General features: G+C 38.2%; 5 protein-coding genes and 1 long non-coding RNA gene across 7 annotated transcripts; 1 reads left to right on the forward strand and 5 right to left on the reverse strand.

The window, feature by feature from the left end:
- Positions 1 to 538: 538 nt before the first annotated feature.
- On the reverse strand, positions 539 to 4,092 carry LOC111495138 (malate synthase, glyoxysomal). 2 transcript variants are annotated; one of them, XM_023145025.1, is made up of 5 exons: positions 3,497 to 4,092; positions 2,546 to 3,376; positions 2,136 to 2,461; positions 1,500 to 1,830; positions 539 to 1,434 (listed from the first exon to the last, which is right to left on the reverse strand). In XM_023145025.1, exons 2-5 carry the CDS (start codon positions 2,933 to 2,935, stop codon positions 778 to 780), a joined length of 1,704 nt encoding a protein of 567 aa, XP_023000793.1. In that variant the 5' UTR covers positions 2,936 to 3,376; positions 3,497 to 4,092; the 3' UTR covers positions 539 to 777. The 2 variants fall into 2 exon arrangements, with proteins under 2 accessions (XP_023000793.1, XP_023000792.1); XM_023145024.1 differs by having other exon boundaries at positions 2,546 to 3,418.
- Positions 4,093 to 4,688: 596 nt separating this feature from the next.
- LOC111495139 (4-coumarate--CoA ligase-like 9) lies at positions 4,689 to 8,445 on the reverse strand. The gene is made up of 6 exons (XM_023145027.1): positions 7,304 to 8,445; positions 6,539 to 6,728; positions 5,464 to 5,609; positions 5,238 to 5,305; positions 5,045 to 5,147; positions 4,689 to 4,968 (listed from the first exon to the last, which is right to left on the reverse strand). The coding sequence occupies exons 1-6, from the start codon at positions 8,342 to 8,344 to the stop codon at positions 4,843 to 4,845; spliced, it is 1,674 nt and encodes a 557-aa protein (XP_023000795.1). The 5' UTR covers positions 8,345 to 8,445; the 3' UTR covers positions 4,689 to 4,842.
- A 1,221-nt stretch (positions 8,446 to 9,666) lies between these two features.
- LOC111495726 (O-fucosyltransferase 37) lies at positions 9,667 to 11,489 on the reverse strand. Its single transcript, XM_023145885.1, has 6 exons — positions 11,101 to 11,489; positions 10,857 to 11,016; positions 10,684 to 10,773; positions 10,312 to 10,595; positions 9,974 to 10,232; positions 9,667 to 9,897 (listed from the first exon to the last, which is right to left on the reverse strand). The coding sequence occupies exons 1-6, from the start codon at positions 11,487 to 11,489 to the stop codon at positions 9,667 to 9,669; spliced, it is 1,413 nt and encodes a 470-aa protein (XP_023001653.1).
- A 3,670-nt stretch (positions 11,490 to 15,159) lies between these two features.
- On the forward strand, positions 15,160 to 18,902 carry LOC111495260 (probable inactive leucine-rich repeat receptor-like protein kinase At3g03770). Its single transcript, XM_023145222.1, has 7 exons — positions 15,160 to 16,571; positions 16,691 to 16,824; positions 17,094 to 17,334; positions 17,451 to 17,650; positions 17,722 to 17,747; positions 17,826 to 17,937; positions 18,478 to 18,902. The coding sequence occupies exons 1-7, from the start codon at positions 15,215 to 15,217 to the stop codon at positions 18,703 to 18,705; spliced, it is 2,298 nt and encodes a 765-aa protein (XP_023000990.1). The 5' UTR covers positions 15,160 to 15,214; the 3' UTR covers positions 18,706 to 18,902.
- A 76-nt stretch (positions 18,903 to 18,978) lies between these two features.
- LOC111495265 lies at positions 18,979 to 20,865 on the reverse strand. The gene is made up of 3 exons (XR_002720287.1): positions 20,626 to 20,865; positions 19,632 to 19,856; positions 18,979 to 19,050 (listed from the first exon to the last, which is right to left on the reverse strand). It is a non-coding gene; the product is annotated as an uncharacterized LOC111495265 (long non-coding RNA).
- A 624-nt stretch (positions 20,866 to 21,489) lies between these two features.
- LOC111495262 (argininosuccinate synthase, chloroplastic) lies at positions 21,490 to 25,201 on the reverse strand. Its single transcript, XM_023145224.1, has 10 exons — positions 24,992 to 25,201; positions 24,683 to 24,741; positions 24,490 to 24,571; positions 24,013 to 24,154; positions 23,780 to 23,828; positions 23,482 to 23,664; positions 23,225 to 23,299; positions 22,960 to 23,145; positions 22,539 to 22,627; positions 21,490 to 22,220 (listed from the first exon to the last, which is right to left on the reverse strand). The coding sequence occupies exons 1-10, from the start codon at positions 25,056 to 25,058 to the stop codon at positions 21,668 to 21,670; spliced, it is 1,485 nt and encodes a 494-aa protein (XP_023000992.1). The 5' UTR covers positions 25,059 to 25,201; the 3' UTR covers positions 21,490 to 21,667.
- Between the last annotated feature and the right edge of the window lie 786 nt (positions 25,202 to 25,987).

Below are 25,987 nucleotides of genomic sequence, written 5' to 3' on the forward strand. Positions count from 1 at the left end.
ATTTAAAAATAAAAAATAAATATTTTTTAAGATAAAGATATCGAGATATTTTAGTAAATTTTAGTAAATTTATAACCGTTCGTGAACCTATTAATGAAGCGAATTCAATGTAAATGCTTGAGCTTGAGAAGCTTCGGGTCCAGTCGGCCCGTAAAGCCTCTCGGAATTTGATTGATTTATTTATTCCTTTTTTGCTCTAAATAATCTTCCACTTACGTTTTCATTCCAAAAAAAATTTAAAATACACCGTGCACTAATTTCTACCGAATATATTCTTTTTCGATCACTTTTGATCCCAATAAATTCAAAAAACACGAGGTAGTAATTTCTACCAATTATTTTCAAGAATAAAGCGCCTAATTTTCAAAAAAAATAAAAATAATAAATTGTGTTCAAGAAATCATGTGAGCAAACTTAAGTTGAGTTCATAGTATTCGAGCCCGTTCAAATAAAGCCTAAAATAGTTCATTAAATGATAGTTGAACCCAAAACCCATCAAAGATCAAAGCCCATGATATACATAGAAATCAGTAAAGAGAGTCAAACAAGCAACAGCCAAAATATAGGTTCATGGAGAGAGTTCCAATTTGCTTGCAATTGCTGAATTTCTTGACATAACCGACACAAACAGCTTAAAAAAAGAAACGGACAAACAAACAGAGTCTTAAATTACAATACAAATACGTTATTCTCAGCAACAAGGAAGAGAAGAAAAGAGAAGAGAAGGGAAGCAAAAGAACTCTTACCTGTCGAAAGAAGGCCAATTTGGTGCGGTTTTCAGAGCCTGGACAGCTCCCTGGGATGATGTATGACTATGTGGTTGTACGCATCCAAGGTCAGAAAATCATCCAAGGTTGGCGCTGTGCATTGCCTTGTGAACATCTTGCAAGCCTCTTTGTACATTCCCTTCCTGAATTTCTCCTTCCCCACTTCTCTTTCAATCCTTTCCATTTCTTCTTCCACCACTCTTGCGAACAGTTCCTTGTTCACTCTCACTCCAAGCCCATCTCCATCCAATTCCACTCCATACTTCAGCCATTGCCAGTTTTGAACCCTGCTGATTTCAGCTGTGGCTGCATCTTCCATAAGGTTGTAGAGAGGCACAGAGCCTGTCCCGGTTAGCCATGCTGCTAGGTACTGAATTCCGACTCGGGTGTTCAACCGGAGCCCTTCCAATGTACGAACACCCCTCGGTTGCTGCAAGAGGTCGTCTTCAGTTAGGTTTGCAGCATCGTCTCGTCTTGCAGATCGGATCTGATTGGGGGCATTTCCCATGCTGTTGGTGAAGACTTCCATACATGCTGGGATTAATCCTGGATGTGCTGCCCATGTTCCATCATGTCCTGCCTTTGCCTCTCTCAATTTGTCCTTCCTCACTAGCTCAAGTGCCATCTCATTTGCCTTCGGGTCGTCTCTAATTGGAATTTGAGCAGCCTGTAAAATGTTACTGTCAAAACTCTTCCTTTTGAACGCGATGAAATATTGTGCATTGTACGTACCATGCCTCCCATGGCGTGCACACCACGCCTGTGACAAGTCCTGATAAGGAGATCAGAATAACTCCTCATGAAATGTTGTGCCATACCGACTTGGACTCGGTCGGGTAACAGGCGATCTAGGTGAGCCTGGAAGGTCTTGACATAGCTGAATATGTAATCCCATCTACCACAGTTCAATCCCACAGAATGATCCCTCAGCTCATAGAGTATTTCATCCATTTGAAACACTGCTGGAAGTGTTTCAATCAGCACAGTGGCCCTGATGCTGCCCCTCTCTATCCCTGCCATCTTCTCTGCTCTCTCAAATACACTGTTCCATATTTTTGCTTCCCTGCAGACCACATATTAAACAGCTTGTAATTTTGTTTGAATGTGGTGAACTGAATCCATTACGACCCAAGTTGAAAAGGCCCTTGAATCAAACTTTTCAAGTAATTTTCTTTTAGTCTTTGATGATAAGATCAAGTCCATAGAATCTATACTTTCTCTAAACATGGTTTTCTTTAAAGGGTGTTCATTCTTTATCAGACCATTATCATCTAAAGAAGAGACTCGTTGCAAACATACCTCAATTTCTAGAAAAACATGCCCAATTGGTGACCTCATAAAATTTGGATAGTTAAAATGATGTCTTACCTGGAGTGCTCCATTTTGGGAAGGTAAAAGAAAGGGCCAGAACCTTGACCTTGAGAGCGCCGGAAATTGGCATGGTTGTGAAAAAAGTAGAGCCCGAAGTCCACAAGACAGCCGGTGGCAGGCTCGCCGTCGATGAAGATATGAGCCTCAGGCAAGTGCCAACCTCGAGGGCGAACAAAGAGCTTGGCTGTCTGATCGTTCAGTTTATAAACCTTGTTTCTAGCTTTGTCATGGAAGCTTATAGTCCCATCAACTGCATCCTTCAGATTAATTTGCCCCCTCATCAAATTCTCCCAGTTTGGTGATAGTGCATCTTCAAAGTCCGCCTGTTTTGATTTTTTGTTCATCAAATTGCATTCTCTTAAGAAATATAAACAAAATCTTGATCAGAGAAAAGGAAGAGAACGAACCATGAAAACTTTAGCTCCAGAATTGAGTGCGTTGATGATCATCTTCCGCTCCACAGGTCCGGTGATCTCCACTCTCCGATCAGCAACTGCCGGGGGGACTGATGCACATGTCCACTCAGATTCCCTTATATACTTGGTCGCCGGATCAAACCCCGGCACCGCCCCTTCATTGTACCTCCTTTTGGCTTCTCTGCGGCATTCCATCGAATACCTTATGTGGTTTCTGAAAGTCCTCTGTAAATCAGCCACAAACAGCAAGGCTTCCTTGTTGAGAATCCTGGCAAATTCTTCATCATAACGTCCCCGAATGTCCACTCCCTCTGGAACATCGTAGCCTCGGCTACTTTTCTTCCTTACTGCCGATTCAGAATACATTCCCAGCGATCCCATTTTCTTCTTCCTCTTCCTCCTCCTCCTCCTCCTCCTCCTACAATTAAAGCTTATTCGGTGCCTTCGTAGAGCTTAGGTGCTGTGTATTTATATGCAGCACAATTCTCTAGGACTTTCCGGGTGGGATAGGATCGTTGAGGATTATCGTTATGGAGATTCATGGCGTATTCCAACGCAGGATAAGATAATGGCGTCTGACGCAAGAAAGATAACAACAATCTACCATTTATCGAGTTCCGTGCCAACATTGGGAACTGCAGTTGAGTAATTGAAGAAGATGATATGGCGGATTGTGGTCATCTCCACGTGGTAGAATTTCGATTTTTGGCGGCGAATTTGAATTTATAATAACTGAGGTAAACAGATGAAGTTCCAACCCAAGGATCTTCTTTATGTTCTTGCTTTCCTCACGCCCTAAAGCCTGTGTTACTGCTGTACACTCTTTCAATCCATATACCAAATCAACCGAACAGAAGATTTAATCTATAAACAAATTAAGAACAGATTTGAATTTAGCAATCGAAAGGAATTATTGGAAATGGAGAATGTTTATTCTCTGACCAGTATAATTTAGGGCAACTTCTCATGGAATTTCTCGACCTTCTTCCCCAAGAGCAGCAATGCCGCAACCCTAAATTGGAAGAAAACTTGGGACGTACTTCGCCGCCAACTCCGAATTAGCCAACGCCACCACGAACGGCGGAGGAACTGAAATGTACGACACGTTCCACTTCTCCACTCGGATTCGAATCTCTGCATCAACATCACGGTATTGCCTATCGGATTGATTGATTTCGACATCGGCAACACCATCGCCTTCTCCATCCGATCAAATTTTCAGTCATAATAGAGATAAACTTCGGAGAATCTAGGGAGATAAGACGTTCGCCTGGTGAGCAATCTCCAATTGATAACTAGTAGGGTTAGCTGGAGAAATGCGGACGCCGAGTGGATTCAAATTTGACATAGAACGGTGGCGTTTGCAGGGGAGAGGATGATTGGAGGAGAGAAAGGGCGTGAGGCTGAGATATTGGTTGGAAGTGGGAGTGGTGGTCGGAGGCAGTGGGAAATCTTTGTTTGAGGACAGAAACCGCGTCGAAGATGAATGAAATGGGCGGCGTTGGAAGTTCGGATTCCGATCCGCCATGGAAGTGGACTCGAAGAAGGCAAAAATTATGTTTATTCAGAATCAATGGTAACAACAAATCATTTATCAAAAAGTCTTTAGATCGGATACTTTTCATTCATCTTTAATCTATTTTAGTTTGATCAATGAATCCTTAATTTTGTGTTTTATTACCGTTAAATTTATGAATTCTTAATTATATATTATTTTATTATTATTTAATTAATGGTATTTGTTAAAGTTTAAGATTAAAATTGTACATTTATAAAATATTATTAGATTAAAATATTATTATAAGATTAGAATTTAAGATTAAAATGGTACATTTACATGTGAATCTGGTAATCTTTTTATTTATTTTTGTAAAAAAAATTGAAATAAAATATAAAAGTTAATTGAAATCTTAAATTAAATAATAATTATAAAACATTTATAATTTAAGATAAAGTCAAGTTTGGAGAGGAATTAAATGACTAAAATACTAGAATTAAAATATTAAATATTTTAATTTTAGGGGCATAATTAATCAAAGATAAACATATAATTAATCAAATTAAAAGTTGTATAATAGTAACACCATTTCCTTAAAATAATAATAATCATTAACATGAAAATGCAAGTCATGGTTTTCTATTTTATAAACTAACATTTGAATTTATTGGTCAAATTTAAAAAATAAAAAATAAGATTTTTTATTTTTAATTTTAAAATCTTATTTTTATTTATTTTTGAAGTTTCTGTGGTGCAAAACTTCGTGCATTTTCATGGGAACATATCTCCCTTAGAGCTTATTAGAACCATGAGAGCGAGCATGTTGGGTCAGCTCCCTCCTCAGAATCTTGCCTGCAGGCGATTTCGGGATCGCGTCGATAAACGAAACTCGTCGAATTTTCTTGTACGGTGCAACCTGCAAGATGATGAAAATGGTCACAGCTTGAATGCAAGAAGAAGACATGAGAAATAGCAGACAATCTCAAGCTTGCCTGTTTAGCAATGAAATCAATAACTTGAGCCTCAGTGACATTGCTTCCAGGCTTTCTAACAACATAAGCCATGGGAATCTCTCCAGCATCTTCATCGGGATAGCTGCTCAACAGAAGTGAAAAAAAGTTCATCAGGAAAATTAGGTAGCAGAGAGCTCATTCTTGACAAGTTTAAGAACAGACAGATGCATACGGAATCACAGCAGCGTCAATGATTTCAGGGTTGGATTGAAGCAAATGTTCCAATTCTGCAGGTGGGACCTGGAATTTGTTCCAAACGAACAAGGATTTTTAATAACTAAAGAGCCACTATGAGGTGGTTCGGTTCGAAAGTCATTTCAAATAGGACCTAAGACAACAACGACGATAAGACAATTGACATTTGTAATCATATTCGCTCAAAAACTCCGAGAAGTCACCTGGTAAGCCTTGTACTTGATCAATTCTTTTAATCTATCAACAATGTAGAGGAATCCATCAGAATCAAAATAGCAAAGATCACCAGTCTTTAGCCATCCATCTGGATGCAGGGTTTCGGTAGTTGCATCGGCATCTCCCACGTAACCTGAATCAAACGATATTTGGTGATCTGTTTATCAAACAAAATATTCGGGTGCAGTGCATTCCTTACAAAATCACCTTCATGTCACAAGGCAAATAGAGGCGAGATATTATTATTTTTAGTTCAACAGTAAGTCGAAAATACAGTACTTCGGTTCATAGATAGAACAAGCATCGATAGTAGTTACAAATCTAGTATATAAGTAACATCATATAGCACGGCTCCTCGATCACTTCATTAGCAGCTCGGTGTTGTCCAACTGAGGAGTTAGAAGCCAATGATGCTAAAGAAAATATGCTCAATGATTCATAACGGAACCAACAAAAACTCCACATGGAATTCAAATGGGACTTCCATACTGCGTTTCTAATTGAAAATTATTGAAAGGAATAGTATCACATTGGCTAAACCAAAAAACAAAGCTACGAGAGCTTATACCCAAAGTGAACAATGTCATATCATTGTGAAAGGTCGGATGTTCCTAACATGGTATCAGAGTCATGCTCTTAACTTAGTCATGTCAACAGAATTCTCAAGTGTTGAACAAAAAAAAGTTGTGAGATTAGAAGGTATAGTCCCAGGTGACTCAAGTGTCGAAGAAAAGGTGTATTTTGTTCTTGGGCTCCAGAGAAGGAGTCGAGCCTCGATTAAGAGGAGACTGTTCGAGAGCTCCAGAGAAGGAGGTCTCAGGAGAGACTCTATGACATACTTTGTTCGAGAGGAGAATTGTTGAAAATTATCGAAAGAAGTAGTTCAATATTGGCTTAACTAAGAGGAAGATCATGGATGGATAATTAAAAAAAACACAATCTCCATTAGTATGAGCCATTTTGGAAGAGTCAAAAGTAAAACTATAAGAACTTATATTCAAAGTAGATAATATCACATTATTGTGGAAGATCGTGATCATGATTGAACAGAAGATTGCTAACCTTTCATGATTCCTGGGCCTCGCAGCCAAAGCTCTCCTCTATGGCCAGGAGGCAAGGCCTCTCCAGAAGCAGGATCCACTATCATGGCTTCCATATTTTCAGATAGGCGGCCTACTGACTTCGTGTTGCTGCTTTCCTCGGGCCCCATACTTCTTGCTGCCCCCGCTGTACTCTCTGTCAACCCATATCCCTAGTCAAGAAAACAAAACAATGCGGCCCTCAGGATTGAGAGACATGTAATGCTATGAACAGGAAGAACAATTAATTATGGGTATAAATAAATAGGGTACAATAAATGGAACAACTATCATCACTCCCCACAAGAACATTAATGAGAGTTAAGTCAACTTTAGCTATTCATTCTTCTTATCAATACTTTTAACAAATCTATTTATTATTTAGTAAAGTTTATAGCAACAGTTTTCATAACATACAATACACACTTAAATATTTGAGTTTCAAAGAATAAGGACTACTATCATTTTGATTGTGTTTTTCAAATACTATTTCAGTTCATCGATTAACCTTAAGATTAGTTCTTAATTTTAAATTTATGGTTAAACAATAAAAATCATTTTTGAAAAAATCATCTAATTTAACATTTCAATCCAACAAACTAAAAAAAAAAAAGTCAGTGAACGAACAGATTCGGATTTGGCAACAAATAGGACGGAGAGTTCATCAGATTCATATGAAGGGAAGAAGAAACGAGGTCTATTGTACACAAATCATTGAGCAAAAACAGTGAGCGTATTTCTTACAAACCTGGATAATTTCAACTTTGGGCAATTTCTGATGGAATTTCTCGATGACTTCTTTCCCAAGAGGAGCGCCGCCGCACCCCAAAACTTGTAGAGAACTGAGATCGTATTTCGCCACCAGTTCCGACTTGGCCAGCGCCACCACTAGCGGCGGAGAAACTGGGATGTACGTAACTCTAAACTTCTCTACTGCTGATAGCATCTCCACGAAGTCGAATTTTTGCATCAGAACCAATGTTTCTCCTCGTGAAATCGCTCGAAGCAACATGACGAATCCGAAAACATGGAACAGAGGCAACAGACACAGAGACACCTGACGTGGCTCCGTCTCTCCGTTGTTGACCTCAGATAGAAGAGGATTAGGACTAGAGTTCACCACAATAAGGTTTCGATGACTCAGTAACACGCCTTTCACTCGTCCTGTCGTTCCTGACGAGTACAGGATCGCCGCCGAGTCGGATTGATCGACTTTGACGTCGGCAAGACCATCAGATCTATTGATTTCGGTCATCATGGAGAGAAACGCAGGAGAATCGATCAGGACGGTGCCGAGTTGAAGCTTGGGGAGCTTGGACGCCGTGGAGGATGTAGCGAAGGCAATGACCGGTTCACTGAGTCGAATCTGATGAGAAATCTCCGAATCGGAACCAATCGGATTAGCCGGAGAGATAATAACACCGAGAGATAACAGCGCAAAATACAACACAGGGACTTCCAGAGAAGTCGGTGCGAGAATAAAAGCCACTTGACCATTGGAGAGTGAGGTTAAAGCTTTAAGATTAGAGGCAAGGGTTCGTATTTGACGGAGAAAAATGGCATAGGAGAGATGGACACCGGAGTTGGAGTCGACGAGAACGGCGGCATTTGAAGGAGGAGGGGACGATTGAAGGAGAGAAAGGGCGTGTTCGGTAACGGATAGTGGCTGAGATAATGGCGGAATTAAGAGGGGTGGTCGGAGGCTACGGAAAATCTTCGTCTGAGGACAGAAACCGCTTCGAAGATCAACGAAATGGGCGGCGTTTAAGCTAGGATTCCGATCTGCCATGGAAGTGGACTCGAAGAAACTGATGCGCGATCGAGCACGCGGATGCTGAGCCAACTTATTTTATTCAAATTAGTTGAGAATGTTTTGGATTGAATATTCAAACCGATTAAAAAAACAAAAACAACTTTACAAGATTAAAATAATAAATTATTAATATAATAATAAATTGCACAATCTACCAATAGAAAATTCCAAAACAGCTTTTGAAGTATTTATTGAAAAAGGTTTATTCTCTTTTTAAAAACCAACCACGTTTCAAGTTGGCTAACAAACTGCCAAGTTTGAAAGTCAAATTTTTCTTTTATTTTCTTTTATTAAATGCGCTTTCAAATTCAGTCAAATTATAGTATAAATTTAAATTCATTTCCTTTCTTAATATATACTATAAATTAATATTATCTATCTTTTCAAATAAATAATTATTAGTATACTAATTTGGCTTTCTTCGCCCCTCGAACAAAATACACTATAATCCTCCTCTGAGGCTTATGGAGCTCTCAAACAACCTCCCCTTAATCGAGGCTCGACTCTTTGCTCTGGAACCCTCGAACAAAGTACACCCTTTGTTCGACACTTTAGAGGCTTACAATTCTTTGTTCAATATTTGAGAATTTTATTGTCATGGTTAAGTTTAGGGCATGACTCTGATACCATGTTAGGAATCACGAATCTCTATGATATTGTCTACTTTGAGCACAAACTCTTATGGTTTTGCTTTGGGCTCTTAAGGCCTAATACCAATCGAGATGTATTCATTTACTTATAAAAACCATGATCAGTCCCTAAATTAACTAACATGGGACTCACTTACAACAATTTTCAACAATTTCTATCACTAAATTTATGTGGCGATGTTGAAATCTCTATTGTAGTAAACCTCTTGGTGTTTTTGGGAGTTTTCTTCCCCATCACATTCATCAATGTAATTGTTTACCTGTGAATATATATAATTATGGTGATGTTGAAATCTTTTTCCAGGACTCGATAGTTATGTGCGCTTCTGGGATATAAAGACAAGGCAACTTCTGTGTGCGGTAAGTTTTCGCAGTTCTTTCTAGTAAAAATTGGTTGTTTAGATTCATCATTCAGAAAATAACGATGTTCAAGAAAGTTTGTCAGATTGTACCCGAATGAACATGTTTGAAACAGATAATGTCAATTGTATGGACTAATTTGCACCATTAATGTGATTGCATTTAGTGACTCAGAGCTGTTTATAAGTCTCTCAACGTTGGTTGGTTAAAAGTTCACAGTACAGGAAGGGGAAAATTTAGCATTTGATGCATTGATGTAAGCTGGGACAATATACCATATTCATATTTCTAAACAGAATCAGTGTTACGTTTGCACATACATTCTGGCACAGGATATGCAACAACATCAAGATCTTTCCTCTTGGTCCTTGGCTCAGGCTGACCCTGAGATCGTCTGTGCACCTTCCTCACAATGATTCCAAGCTCTATTTCAGAAATGGATGCATCATCAAAGTAATCGAGCATTGCTCGTTTGTTTGGTTTTATGTATTTTCTATGCCCGACATAGGCACGATGCCCCTGGTGCCAAAACAAAAGCAATGTCAAAGAGGAGGAGCATTGAAGGGAAAGCACCAAGAAGTTCGAGACAAATTACCTGCATAGCTCGACCCATGTTCCCGCCATGGGATGGCACGAAGACGTCACTGCTCAAGGACACAATGTAATCAATGGCAGCCATAGCAGATGACTTGTTGATAAAAGGTGAAAGCTCTCTTTCTCTTGCCAGTGTGTACTTTGTTGCTATATTTGGGAATTCTGCAATGAGTGATTGCAGAGCTTTCTTTCCTCCAAATGGCTCTCCTCCTGCAGTGTAAATCCTCGCTTGTTTTGGTGCTCCAAGAGCCTTGAGGAGCCTATTATCATCACCAAAAAGTAAGCTTTCTTCTCTCCTCTTCTTATTCAAAATTCTTAAATCTCAGTTTCATTGTTTACCTTGCAATTTCCAGGGCATTTAAAGGGCATAATCCAGCACGTCGTCGCTGGATGTGACTCATGTTTATCCTTCCCGTAAGATACTCCGGTTGCAAATTCCGAAATTTGGCAACGATGGTGTCATAATCCGAACCCAAACCAGTCTGGCAACCAGATCTAACCCAAACATCCTTCTCTAAACGGAGATGGATGGCTATATATGGTCCTTCAATCCACATTCTCCTTGTTAGCTGGTTTCCCAGCTCCTGAATTGGAGCTGCAAATATTAGTGCATGGAATGCAACCTGTCCATAGAAGTGAAGAGAAAAGTTAAGTAAATATGAAGCATTCACTCAAATATCAACTCATAAATTCAAACCCTCCTTGATTTACCTTACATTTGAGCTTCTGCAGGTCAAAGGGAAGATTTTTTGAGAGCTTAGAGTCAAGCCCATTCAGTATAAGAAGCCCTTCTTGATTGAGCTACAAGAAAAACAGAAAAATCTCAACAATTTGAGGTCATCATCTAAAAAATGTTCTGCAAACATGTTGGAAGAGCTTCTCACTTGGGTTCCAAATCTTGCACGAATCCAATGAGGAGAAGCATCATGAGGAATCTTGGTCTCTTTTAGCTTGAAATGCTTGAACGGAAGAGAAGACACGACTCGAACATCGGCTCGTAACGTGTTCTTGAAATGTTCGACATCGAAAATGTCGGAGAATTTACTGCAGAATTAGCAAAACCCCATTTCTAAAAACACCCAAAAAAGAGAGAGAAATGAAAAGGAGAAGAAAAGAGAAGTCATTTACCTGTCATCTTTCCATATGAGATTGACCTTCAAAACAGGGACAACCAAAGCAGCCTTAAGAATCCTAGCAATCACAACAGCATCAGCAATTTGGTTCCTCTGCTGATTCAACCCACCGGAAACCATCACCATCAAGAATCTCCTCTTCTCTTTAGAGATCTTGGCAGATTCCTTCCTGTATTCCAAACTGAAATCAAGACAAGGCCTATAGCCCTCCCCATCCGGCTGTTTCCAAAACTCTGTTTCTTCATCGGAGAGATTTGAAGCCACTGTGTGGACTGGCAACGGCATCATCGCACTGGTCGAAAACTTCGGCGAGTTCTGGTGGGTCGAAGAAGCCACTGGAGAAAGCAGAGAGAGGAGAAGACGAGACTGAGAAGAGGATGACATTAAAGGGAAGGAAATTGAGGATTTGGTAGAACAGGGGTCTGCATAAAATGGTGAGGAATGAAGGACATTGACAGTGGAGATTGCCAAGAAAGCGAGAGAAGTAAGTAGAGAGAGAAAGAAGAGAGAGAGATAAGGGTTTAGAGTTCTTGGGAGTTTCTTGGGGGAGAAGATGGAAGTGAGAATGGTGAGTGAGAGCAAATCAAAGAATGGTAGTGGGTTTGGAGTTGAGAAGGAGGCTCTGCTTGTTCTTGGTCTGGCCATGGCGGAATGTTTCATTGTCTTTGTAATTCTCTGAGTCTTGCAAGAAAGAAGAAGAAGATGAACAAGAACATCGGAAATGGGGTTTTGAATTTGCTATCAAAATTTGACATTTTTGGCGCCGTTTGCTCTTCCTTGAATGCAACTCGGAGTACGACGGTTTTTTCTGTTGAATCCTGATGCAATATCTTTTGAATTTGGCGCCAAAATATCTTTCACCATCTTTCAATATCCAATCCAATCATTACATTTGCCACATTTCAGTATCTGCATTACGCTTAACGGCCCTAAGAAATATTGTTCTCTTTGGACTTTCTCTTTTAAAATGCATATGATAGAGAGGTTTCCACACCCAATGCTTCGTTTTTCTCTCCAACTAATGTAGAATTTCACAATCCACCTTCTTTCAAAGCCTAGTGCCCTCGTTTGACTCACCGCTTGATGCCTAACTCTGATACCATTTGTAATAACTTAAACCTACCGCTAGCAAATATTGTGCTTTTTAGGTTCTTTTCTTCCAACTTTCTTCTCAATGTTTTTAAAACGCTTTTGCTAGAAAGAGGTTTCTACACCATTATAAAAAATACTTTGTTCTCCTCCTCATTCGATGTGAGATCTCGTGTTAAATTAATACGAAGGTTGGCGCACTGATGTGTTACATTCGTATAGTTCCCGTGCCTCGAACCGATGGAACTATTATTTCTCATTTATTTATGTTTTCGAAACACAAGTGTGTAATACAACAAAGAAAGATCATCATTGAATTCAACGGTAAATAGAAGAACAAGTAATAAAAATGAAATCTTTGTATCATTCTATGAGAGAACTTTCTGAATCTCAACTTTGACTTCTTTTGGAGGCTTCTCAGCGGGGAGATTGGCAACCATACCCTTTTTGGCATAATACTCAATCACCTACACCTTTCGGGCTTTCCTTCAAGGTTTTAAAATGAGTCTGCTAGAAAAAGATTTTCACGCCCTTATAAAGAGTGTTTCGTTGTCCTCTCGAACCAATATAGAATATCACAAAAGAAGAATGAAAAGAAGGTATAATAGGATATGTTTGTTTGTGGAATGCCTCCAGGCGTTTCTTCAGTACAGTGGGAATATCATCTTTGCGTTGAATCAAAGGCTCTCCAGTTAACTTGAACACACCCTTAGAAAAAATGTTTCGTTCTCCTCCACAACCGATGTGAGATCTCACCGTTCACCTCACTTCAGAGCCCAACGTCTTTGCTGGCACATCGCCTCATGTCCACCCCAATCGGGACTCAACCTCCTCACTAGCGCATTACCTAGTGTTTGGCTCTAATACCATTTGTAACGGTTCCTCCAAATTACACAATTTGACTCGGAATAAGCAATATGAGGCCAGAAATCGTAAGTATAAGAGCATAAAAACCGAGAGTCCGAGTAAGGTTACTGATGAGAACGAGACGCTTGTCGGGCTTGGAGGAGCACTTTATGCGGCGGAGAAGCTCCGTCATGAGACCAACGGAGGGCACGTCTTCAAATGCCACGGCTGCATAAATACCCGCCATGGTTGCTCTGCTCCGAAGCTTTATTTTATTTTATATGTCTGTCTTCTCAACGGAATTTCCAAAAGAGGTTGGTTTAGGGGAGAGAACTTTAAAGGCTAAAGCAGAGATTTTGAAGCTCCAAACAAACTAAATGCTTAGAACTCGAGCACAGTTCAAAGCACCGACCGTTACGAATTATAGTCAAAGTGACAGTTGTACCCCTAAGCTTTGAGTCCCTATTTTGGCGACATTGACCGTTACGCCCCTGGCCTTCGAATAAGACATTTAACTGTTATAACCGAAACATAGGTGAGGTATGGTGTGAGCTCTCCGCTGGGTTAAGAGTATTATTATTATTATTATTATTATTATTTAGTGATTTATTATTTATTTATTTATTTATTTATTTTTGCGAATGAGCTTGTTGTCCAAAGTAGGAAGGCAGCCAAAGAAGAGTATGGGATTTTGTTAAATTCATATGGAAGACAGGCTGTCAATTTTGTTCATCTTATATTATTTTTAGCTTTAGATTTTAATAAAAGTTTAATGTTGGATTGGATTGGAATTTGGAAGTATCCAAACAAGTTGCTTAATTATTAGTCCTGATATTGTAGTTTTTTTTTTTTTTTTTTTTTTTTTTTTTTTTTTAAATTTAAATTTAAATTATTTAATTATAAATTTATTTCTTAAATTTAGTCTCCAATAATTCTCAATATTTTTTAAAATTCATTAATATACTAAATATAGGCTAATAAAACTTTAATCTTTAAATTTTATGGATAAAAAATTCATGAATTTTTAAAATATATCAAAATTCCAGAACCAAAGCTTAAAAAGTTTGTTGGATAATAATTTTTTCTACTTTTTGAAAATTGAATTCATCTTTAAAAAAAAAAAAAAAAATTAAATCTTTGGTTTGACTTTTATAAACAATAGAGAATATAAATAACAAAACAAATAGAAAAATAAATAACAAAACAAAAAATTAAATTGGCATTTATTCATAAGTTTAATTCTTAAAAATTAAAAGATTAAACTATGTTCGTATTAATGTGTGATATTGTTAGAGACAATGATACTTTACAAATCTATATAATGATGCAAATTATCTATTTTAGGCATAAGCTCACATGTTTTTACTTTTAATTTAACTCCAAAGATCTTAGAATAGACTAACAATTTTCATCGGGTCGCATTCCCAACTAAAACAAACCTGAAAATTTCATCTACCACGGGGACGAACAAAAAGAATCCAAATGTAAAGCTAACTTTATGGATCAGAAAACATCCTACATAAGCTTCAAAATTTTCTAAGTATAAAAATGAATAAGAAAGCAGGCGAGATTAGATCCAAATTGTGAAGTATAATAATGGTGGACTGTTGGATTCCATTCACAGCCGAAGCCTCTCCTTTTGCTCGCAGCCCCCAGCTCAGAAGGACTGAGACTTTCCAACCCAACACAACACAACACAACACAATACCCATTCCTGCCAATTGTCATACCCCATTTTCCATTGCTTTCAAGACAGAGAGAGAGAGAGAAGCATGTGCTAGAACTAAATGTGTCCACTTCAGGTACCCCACTTTCGCATCATCACTTACTGCTTTGTGAATTTTCTTTTCGAATGACAGTTGTGAGAAGAGGAACACTATGCGAATACTCTCGTTCTTTGCTGCATTTTGCTTCAAATAATGACTCGATTTGATCGGCCTCTCTTGTTTTTCTAACAATTTACTTGGTGGGTTTTCCTTCTCTTCAATCCTCTTTGATGATTTATTTGTACTCTCTGTTTCAGTGTGGGAGTTCGAGACTGGCCACTTCCCAATCTTCAACTTTCTTCTTCCGTTAATCACAATCATTGAGATTCACCATTTTGATGTTTCTGAAACAGAGACTACTTGAAGAAGAAGAAGAAGCAGTCAAGATCATCGTCTGAAGAATCTTTCATGGGGAAGTATGATTTGTTGTTACTTCTCAGCTTTGTTTGGACTTTCGTATTTGCTGAAGCTTACCAATTGCAAGCCTCTCAAGCCCAAGTGCTTCTCCAGCTGAGGAAGCACTTGGAGTACCCAAAGCAATTGGAGTCATGGACTGATCACAGAGTAGATTTTTGCACACAATCTTTTCTTCCTCTTGTTAATGTCACATGCATAGGCAGTGTGGTCACTGAGCTTAGAATTGCTGGTAATACCAAAGGCAAAGTTGATGAGTTCATTGGTTTTGCAATATCAAATCGAACTCTATCAGAGAGCTTCTCTCTTGATTCTTTCATCACCACTTTGACTAGACTAAACAGCTTGAGAGTTCTTAGTCTTGTGTCTTTGGGCATCTGGGGTCCACTTCCAGACAAAATCCATAGATTATCTTCACTTGAGTATCTAGATTTGAGCTCAAATTATCTCTTTGGTTCAATCCCACCTAAGATTTCTACTATGCTGAAGCTTCAAACTCTCAAACTAGAAGACAACTTCTTCAATGGTACTGTACCTGACTGGTTTGATTCATTGTCTAGTTTGACGGTGCTGAGCTTGAAAAACAACAAGATCAAGGATTCATTTCCATCTTCAATCCTCAGCATCAGTACCCTTACTGAGCTTGTCATGTCTGGAAATTACATTTCTGGTGAATTACCAGATCTAAGTCCGTTACATGGACTAACTGTACTGGACTTAAGCTGGAACAAAATAGATTCACCTCTGCCTCTGCTACCAAAGACAATGATCATGGTTTTACTCGGAAAAAACTCATTTTCGGGTGAGATTCCACAGCAATATGGCCAACTTAGTCAGCTCCAACAGCTTGATATATCGTTCAATGCATTGACTGGCATCCCTCCTGCGACCATCTTCTCCTTGCCCAACATCAGCCACTTGAATCTTTCTTCCAATAAGTTATCTGGGTCGCTCCCAATCAATCTGAGGTGTGGCAACATGATTCAGTTTGTTGATATATCTAACAATATGCTTACAGGAGGACTGCCTTCCTGCTTAGGCATTGAATCTGATAAACGAAATCTTAAGGTAGATGGGAATTGTTTATCTGTTAATGTAGGGAAACAGCATACGAAATCATATTGTGATACAAACCATATGCACCAGCACCAGGAGCAATCTAGAGCCAAAAATGCAGGAGTTTTAATGGGATTACTTCTTGGTATTTTGTTGTCAGTGCTTCTACTTTCTATTGGGGTTGTTTTATGTAGAAGATGTTGGCCTAGAGAAATATCAGAACAACATTTACTGCAGAAATCAGTTCAGGATAGTTCAGCAGCAGGGTTCACATCCGAACTTCTAACAAGTGCTAGTAAGTTCAGTAAGAATTTCATTTGCAGTTATTTGTTTAGTGTACTGAGGAATGTGGAAGTTTGGAAAATTAGTAGACTTCCATGACTTCAATACCATTTCAAAGTTTCCTTCTCACAGGGTTTGTTTCTCAAGCTGCAAAGTTGGGAATTCAAGGCCTTCCATTGTGTAGGACTTTTTCATTGGAGGAGATAAAAGAAGCTACAAGCAATTTTCATGACCCAACCATCATTGGTGATGGTTCATATGGGAAGGTAACATTCTAATCTTTATGTCTAGTTTTGTTGCATGATGGTTAAACTTTCTGCGAATGGCTTGTAGTTGGCTTCCTTTTTTGTGAGTATTTCTTCTATTTGAAAGTAAAATGGTGAAATTCACCAAACAGGAAATGCACTTGAAAAATGATGATTAAAACTCATAATTATATTACTTTGAAACCATCCTTTTTATCCATGCATGTGCATTTCAGATATTCTGAATCTTTTCCCACCATGTATTTCAGCCTTCTTAATATGTTTTGTAGCTTTACAGAGGGAGGCTGGAGAATGGGACTCAAGTTGCCATAAGGTCCTTGCTTATATCAAAGAAATTTTCAATTAGAAATCTTAAGCTTAGGTTGGATATGCTTGGAAAGCTCAGGCACTCAAATTTGGTCTGCCTTTTGGGACACTGCATTGATGGAGATGGCCAAGACTTTAGTGACATCAAGGTCTTCCTTGTATCTGAATATGTTCCTAATGGAAGTTTTCGGACACATCTCTCTGGTAATTTTGAAACATTTTCGAACTAAGATTCTATAAATATATTCAACTTTCACACCAACCTTTCCCTACCTGAGAGAAATACTTCTCTTTTTTCTTACAAATGATTGAACTTGCAGAGAAGGTTTTGAACTGGTCTGAAAGATTAGCAATTCTAATCAGTATTGCCAAGGCTGTGCACTTCCTGCATACTGGAGTTATTCCAGGTTTCTTCGACAACCAACTAAAGATCAACAATATCTTGATTGATGAGCATAATGTAGCAAAGTTAAGTGATTATGGATTGTCCATTATCTCAGAAGAACCAGCCAAATCTGTGGTAGGTAGGAGTTGATTATTACTGTTGTTCATTGGTAAATTCTGATTACTTATGTTTTTTTGTTTGTGTAGGCAAAAGGAGAAGGCCCTCAAGCTTGGTAAGAACGATTTTTAATCATTTAGGCCCTCTTTTCCATGAAAATCAACTGTTCCTCACTTGAATTATCTATCCTCAGGCAAATGATGAACTTGAAGGATGATGTATATAGCTTTGGGTTTATACTACTAGAGGCACTGGTTGCACCTTCTGTTTCTACTAGAAAAGGCCCCTATATACTAAAGGAAATGGTAGGCCAAAAACTTTCTGATTACTGCTTTATTTGCATTATACATAGTAGGCTGCTAAATTATAAAAAATACTCTCAAGTTTGCCATTTGTTTCCTTATTCTTTCACAACGTTATAATATTATTCTCGTCCTTTCGTAAACATTTTGGAATAGAAATTCTCTAAAATTTCAGACAAAAGTTAGGAGCTTAGAACAGCGTGGCAGTGGCCTAGAATAAGTGGCAATTCTAGTTTCCATTTTAGGTCACTGCCCCCACAATTCCATATCTCAATTTTTGTCCAAAATTCTAAAGGATTTCTACCATAAGGTTAGTCTATGAAATGTCAAGGGTAATGATGCAACTTTTGAAAGAATAGGGGTAGTTTTGAAACAAATGGAAAAGTTCAGCTGTGGCTGTCAAGGTGCACGAGAGGATCAAAATTAATTGATCATGGTAGTGCATGGGGCTTACGTAACAGAAAAAACAAACAAAGCTCTCAATATTCCATTTCTTTGAACTATTCAGTTCAAAATGTCCTAAATGGCTTTCCATACATACAGATGAGTTTAAACAGCCAGGACGGACGACGGGGACTCATTGATCCAACCATTCTAGCTACTTGCTCGCAAGAGTCTCTGTCAACGATTATTTCTCTAATGAACAAGTGTATTTCCCCAGAAATGAGTCGTCCATCCATGGAGGATGTTCTTTGGAACCTACAATATGCAAATCAAGTCCAAGATGCCAGGGATGGTGATCAAAGATATAGTTCTGCATCACAACAATGATTTGTTTTTTTCTTCCTGAAGTTGTTTCATGAAATCAGCCTTTCTTCTGAAAGCAATAGATTCTCACAAGGCACGTTTTTTCAGTTTTTTGTTTTTTAGAACTCCAATAAGAATAGATAGGTTTATATATTGGACATGTCATCTCGACATTGATTGTTAAAGTGTAAATCCACTCAAATATAAGAGCCCCCTTTTTTTTTAAGCTTCTACATCTTCCCAAAAAGCTCTAGGTCCTAAGAATCTATGAAATAAAACTGTTGTCCAACTCTAGAGTAAACAACTAATGCGTTTAGCGAATTAAATAAGGTGCGACCCTCGAATATCAAAACATCGATCTTGTAGTTCCTACAAAATCAAGAAGATGGTGTTAAGCCATGAATTTTCCTTCTTTTTATTGCATTTTTCTCAAAAGGTTGAAGGGACCTTATGCATTTACCTACTTGCAAGGGCCAACTCCGATTCTCTTCTCTAGGATCTAATGACAGCTTAGAATCAGTTCAACTAATCCCATAGGAGAAATTGTACACTCTAATGAAATGTTGTAGGATTGTACGATTCATATCCCATATAGAGGTCATTATAATTGAGTTAAAATGTTTGAACTCAATACTTCCAATTCTAGTACATTTTTGGACAGCACTTTTTACTATCCATTTATTTTTCCGTTATAAAACATTTTCACATTTTATTAAATGCTTCTATTTTTCAGGAAATGAAATCCCAACTAACTATGATCAAGGGGAAAAATTAATGATTTTTCGGACATTCTTTCGGACGTTGAAGTTCGAACTCAGCAATGGCTCGAAGGCTACCCACTATCTAAATTTGGTGAAACTATATAATGAAAAGAAAAATGGTTGAGAAATACTTTGCAATGATACGGTAGTAATGATGAAAAGCCAGATCATATATACACATAAAAGTACCTGCTCAGCATAGATTTGGAGTTCTTTCTTCCAGGCACCTTCTGAATCTAGTTCGTCAATAAGCCTTAAGGATTTACATCATCGTATGTAGAACAGAAGCTCGTTTCTCACAAGAACCGAAGAACGGGAAGAAGAAGTACCCATATGATATTTAACGGAACAAAAGTTCACGCATCTGAAATTCACGATCGGACCGATCATGGCAAGTTGATCAACAATCTTCTGCTGGAAAAAGGGGGAAACAATGATGGAGAACAGAGCCACTGTTAACCAGTAAACTTACTATAATGAAAGCCACGAATGATGCAGCGAACAATTTTGGAAAGCATGTGCTCATGGGGAATTATGTTCAGCTAAAATCCTCTGTCGCGTTTTCATAAAACAGTTCCATTTTTTCATCAAATAAGTAGTGATGAGTTATTTAAAATCATATACACATCAAGTGTTAGATATATTTAACATCATGCAGTCATAGCTTAAATTTAATTATATCAATACTTAAACATATATATGGTAAATCTGGTTTATAGACTCCTGGACATCAGTTCTTGATATACAGAGTCACGAAGGCATTAAGAGCAGAGTTTCATATACGAAACGATGGTTAACTAGAAGCAAGACTCAAAACGGGAGTGAACCTTTTGTTTTCATAGCTGAAAGAAAGAATTTAAGGTGACACACGTATTGACATTCATGTAATTGAATATGGAAAGGAATAATCGAAGTTATGAGAATGTCGTCCCTATCAGAAACAATCAGGAAGGTGCTTGTAGCCAGTATCTATATACTACAGCGATAATCACATTCCTCACAATCATCTGAACTCGTAATGAAATATGAATTACGAAGACTTAAATCCAAAGAATAAGATCACGAACACGGCAAGCAACTATGGATTCAGAGCCGGAAAACGCAAAGACGCAAGACGTTTAAGCGCAAATTCCATGAAAAAGATGCCAAACATTCAAATGAAGCTACGAGTGTCGAGTTATACCTGTCTATATAAGAACGAGCGAGGGCTAAGTTCTTGGCGAACCAAGCTGTCCATGGAAATATGAGGAACTGCAAGCAGCCTGGAGAGCTTCTACGCATAAAGATGCTTCTTCGTGCGGGGGGTTCCAATGAACACAAACTCCAATTCTCTCATCGGGACCGAGCCTTCCGAGTATCCAATGGGAGCTACCGCGAGGTGATCAAGTCGGGATTCGAGCTCTGCTCTGTAGTCGTAGCAGTAATATTCATAATCAAATTGTGGTTGAGCTGAAGAGGCGGAGGTCGCGGTAGAAATGAAATGTCTCAGACTGAAACAACGGAGCGGTGTCGCGGCGGTCTCAGAGACGCCGGCGATAGTTTAGGCCGTCAAACGGCGGAGAATGGCCAATGGGCCAATAGGTGAGGAGGTGGAATTAAGCTTGTTACGCGAGCCCAAGATATCATACATTAGCCCAGCAATTTCATTCTCCTACCATCCCAAAATATCCCTCGACTTTACCAGATTTTTCAATATTATGAATTATTTACTTTTTTTTTTTTTTACCCATCGAAAAAATTTAAGATTTGCGCGCCAATGATAAAGTAAAGGGTAAAAAATAATAAATTCCGTCCAAATTTTAATTTTGGGTATATCTAAAATACAATTTTTTTTTAATTTGTTAAAAAACTATTAAACATAAAAATTAAAAATTTAGAGAAATAGTTAAAATACCAAATAAACACGAACTCAGAAATTTAGGGATTGGATTAGACTTTATTTAATATAAAATAAATAAATAAAATTATTTTTATGTAGGGTCATATAAAAACAAATCAATTACAATAAATAAATAAATATATATATATATATATATCAATTATATGATGAGTAACATGCAAGGGCATTTATGTCACATTACCCATCTCATTAATGAATAATAAATCTATTTCATAAACATAGTTTTTTTCCGCCTAATAAAACTATAAAAACTTGAAAATACCAATCTAGCCTAGAACGCATATTTCATCAAAACAATCCATCGATAATCAGAGGGGGGGATGGATCAGATGTCCTTATGGAGCATTGCCCGGACTCTGGTCGGAAGGCCATAAAGGCGGATGAAACCGGCTGCATCCGCCTGATTGTAGATCTGCCCATTTTCAAAGGAAGAGATGTCCTCCCTGTAAAGACTGTATTGACTTTGCCGGCTGACCACATGGACAGAGCCCTTGTACAGCTTGAGGGTGACGGAGCCGGTGGTGGTTTCTGTGATCTTCTCCATGAAAGCATCCATGGACTCACGAAGAGGGTCGAACCATCGGCCTGCATAAACCAACTCTGCATATTTGAGGGCCAGTGAATCTTTCACTTGAATAGTCTCCCGGTCAAGAGTTAGAGACTCGAGCTCTCGGGTGGCTGCGAAAAGGATGGTTCCTCCTGGAGTTTCATAGACACCTCGACTTTTCATGCCCACAAGACGATTTTCGACCATGTCGATTCTTCCAATTCCGTGCTTTCCACCCATTTCATTTACTTTGGTCAGAAGAGAGGCTGGTGAAAGAACCTCGCCATTGATGGAAACGGGGAGACCTCCTACAATCCCTATTTCCACATATCTGCAGAAGATAGCATGTTGAGCTTGTTGAACAGAAAATGGAAAACACCCACCAAATAGACTAATAAGGTAATGCCAACAAATTATGCAAACAAAATGAGTAAAGAAATTGTTCTCTTTGGGATATTGGACTCTTTGAAGTACCTCTCTTTTTCATACTATTTTAATTTTCCAGCTGCGTAGCAAAAAATGAACTTGATTTTATAATGGCCTCAACCAACTGTGGTTGATAAAATTTTAAATAATTGAAAGACGGATTCAAGAATAAAATCATTATTGCAAAGATTATTTCCAGCTATTTCAAGAAAAGGAAGTTTACTCGGGTTCGTTTGGTGCATCTTCTGGATCTGTAGAAATCATATACATGTCCTTTTTAGGCTCATTTGCTGGATCCTCCAAAACGTCCCCCTTCAGTTATAATGCACAAGAGAACATCAGCAAGAGATAAATTCATAAAGATGTTAAAATCCACCTAGTTTCTTGATACATCCTAGGAGAGAATCGTCACTTAGGTTGATTTCAACTTGATAGGCAAACAATCCCTAAGATGAATCAATCAATACTAATAACCGTTACCTCATGATTAAGATGAATCGATCAATACTAATAATTGTTACCTCATGACTAAGATGAATCGATCAATACTAATAACCATTACCTCATGACTAAGATGAATCGATCAATATTGATAACCGATGCCTCATGACTAGGATGAATCGATCAATACTAATAACCATTACCTCATGACTAAGATGCCACAAGTTCCGGTCTCGGCTGTAAATTGATTTCTTTGTCACTGGAACAGGTACATTATGCTTCTTGGCATACTCAATAGCATCTTCTCTTCCAGTAATATCCCATTCCCTCCAGGGTGCCACCACGTTTAGATTAGGATTTAAAGCAAAGAAGGCCAACTCAAAGCGTACCTTGAAAGATATGCAGTACCAATTGTATTCATCAAGGAAAATAGTATACTCATATCCAAATCACAGTGTACGGACATACCTGATCATTTCCTTTCCCAGTGCATCCATGAGAAACAGCATCAGCTCCAACTTCTTTGGCAACATCCACCATGGCCTATGTTTTCCAAATATCAAAATAAGGGAAAGGGAAGGAATTACCAAATACCCAAACAAATAAGTAAGAACCATGAACGTGACAAACGTGATTGGAGCTTACAAGTCTTGGGAAATTCACATTGCTAATATAACTTTAGAAGCAAGTACTACGGGCGAAAATGCTCTACAAGCTAGACTTACCTTTGCAATGACTGGACGGGCCATTGATGTCCCAAGCAGGTATTTTCTTTCATAAACTGCACCAGCACGTAGGCAAGGAAATATATAGTCTCTAACAAATTCTTCCTTCAAGTCCTTTACCACCAATTGACAAGCTCCACTTGCTCTAGCCTTCTTTTCCAAGCCTTCCAATTCCATCACGCCCTACAGGTTTAAGACCCACAAAGAGATGCAAAAATGTAAATTTCACTGGGTTTTCAGTCAAGTAGGCATCCTAAAAAAAACCCACAAAACTAGTTCACCTATGCTAATTACATACTTGACCAACATCTGCCGTAAAACATACAACTTCGCAACCATAATTCTCCCTGCAATAAAAACAATAATTAATGCCCATAGGAAGAAATAATTCAAAAGCAGTGAAAGTAGATACTAGAAATACTGCACAAATCCCCAAAGAGGAATGCAGAAGGAGATGACATATAAAGAACAACTGAAAGCTAAAAAAAGAAAAAAACCCACTCTGCAACATTGAAAAAAATGAAGGCCTACCTCAACCAGGGAACGATGACTGATGTATCTAAGCCACCACTGTAAGCCAGGACAACCTTATTCAACTGCCCACGCAAACCTCTAGTTGTTATACCATTGGTTGTTTCTAACTCTCTCTCGCTCGGCAATATTGCCTGAATAACTGGATCCATTCAAAAGGAAAGGATAAAAGTTTTATCAACTCGATAGAAGGGAAAAACTCAAAAACCCATCTTAAAAAGCATCTAAATCACAGGGCTAAAACATTAGAACAAAATTACTATTAAAAAGACACTGAATCCCACTTGACTGTTGCTCTTCTAAAGTCAATATAAACACGACTACGAATAAAATTACTATCTGTATAAATCGTACTAACAGAATGACTCCATGATTAAAAGCTCGATCCGATAAAACTCCCTACGCTTCTCCAACCGACTGAACAAAACTACCCGGGGAAGGAATTAAGCGCAGACCAAGCAACAAAGGGAACCTCACCGCTTTTCTTATTCGACCGCAGAACACTGGCCATGTTACAAGCTATGCTATTGCCATGGATTTCAGACGCTTTGGCACCCAGCTGCAGCCACAAATGCAATAGAATAAGTCCAAGAATCAGATAAAAACAGGCCGGAATTAATTAAAAAAAATCATGTAAGAATAGGAGGGAGAGCATTATTGATTCAAATGCCTCTTGAAATGAATGCAACTTCGTCGAGCCAGATATCCTGCAGTAACTCGCCACTGACTCTGAAAATAGAAACAGAAATGCAATCTAAGATGACGCATTTTAACAACCACAGACCATGACTCAATCGAATCATATTCTCCACCATCGACATAAGACTAGTCCATTCATCTCCCCGAAAGAAAAATTACAGAGTAGCCAGAAACTCGGATGAACAAATGAAAATAGTTACCATAAACAAATCCATTCCCGTTCCCATTTCCAATCTTATTCTTCGAACGACAGAAAACATAAGATTTCAAACGAAAATACCTGCTTTGGATGGGTGAAACCCGCCGGGAGCAGTTGAGAACAGAGAACCACCCATTAACTGAGCCATAGCGATGGCGGCGATTGTCGTGATGTGTTCACAAGCCTCTGAGATTAACAAACAGCCTTCTGCCAAACAGCTCTCTGAAAATGGCTAAGACGCTAGGGTTTAAAACAAGCGGCGGCCGTAATAGAGGCGATCTAATGAACAATGAAATAGCAATTAACATTATAGCTACGCGTCCCTTTCACACGTAATTCATTTTCAAAGGACGATTAATCGGCTCTCCAACGACACTGGAGATTCTAACCCGTAGACTAATATTATTTGATAAATAATTCCCCTTTTTTTTTTTAATTTAATTTCTCTCTTATTTTCTTAATCAAATTTGGCGCTAAATTTTTCTTTTTTAAAAATATTCTATAATTATCACCAAAAATATGCTTAATTAAATAATTATAATAATCATATATTAGAAATCTCCCAATTGATTATACATTTGCCACTTGGAATCTTTGTCAGCTGCTTACAGCTTTTGTTCTTTGGATTTTCTCTTTTTGTTTGTCACATAATTAGAATCTTATATAATCTATAATGAGTGGTACCCAAAAGCGATTCACATGGGGAGCAGTTTCAAAGCCAAAGATCGTAATTCTCGAACGAGCAGTGTAATGATTCACCCTAGATGGCGACAACCCAGTAGTCGAAAACTTAATTAGGTGAGATTTTACATCGGTTGGAGAGAGTAACGAAGCTTTCTAATAGACGTGTTTTAAAATCGTGAGATTGACGGCTATATGTAATAGGCAAAAGCGAACAATATCTATTAGTAGTGCACTTAAGTTATTACAGTTATACTCTGACCTGAGTAACATGGAGAACGTAAAATCCCATGTGAATTAGTAAAGATCCCATTATATAGCTAAATACTCGTAAGTGAGTGTTGTTTTAATCCTATATTTTAATAATTAAATTAATTTTCGTTATTTTATCGATCA

The sequence above is a fragment of the Cucurbita maxima genome, unplaced genomic scaffold (genome assembly GCF_002738345.1).
Source record: "Cucurbita maxima cultivar Rimu unplaced genomic scaffold, Cmax_1.0 Cma_Scf00021, whole genome shotgun sequence".
Lineage (NCBI taxonomy): Eukaryota > Viridiplantae > Streptophyta > Magnoliopsida > Cucurbitales > Cucurbitaceae > Cucurbita > Cucurbita maxima.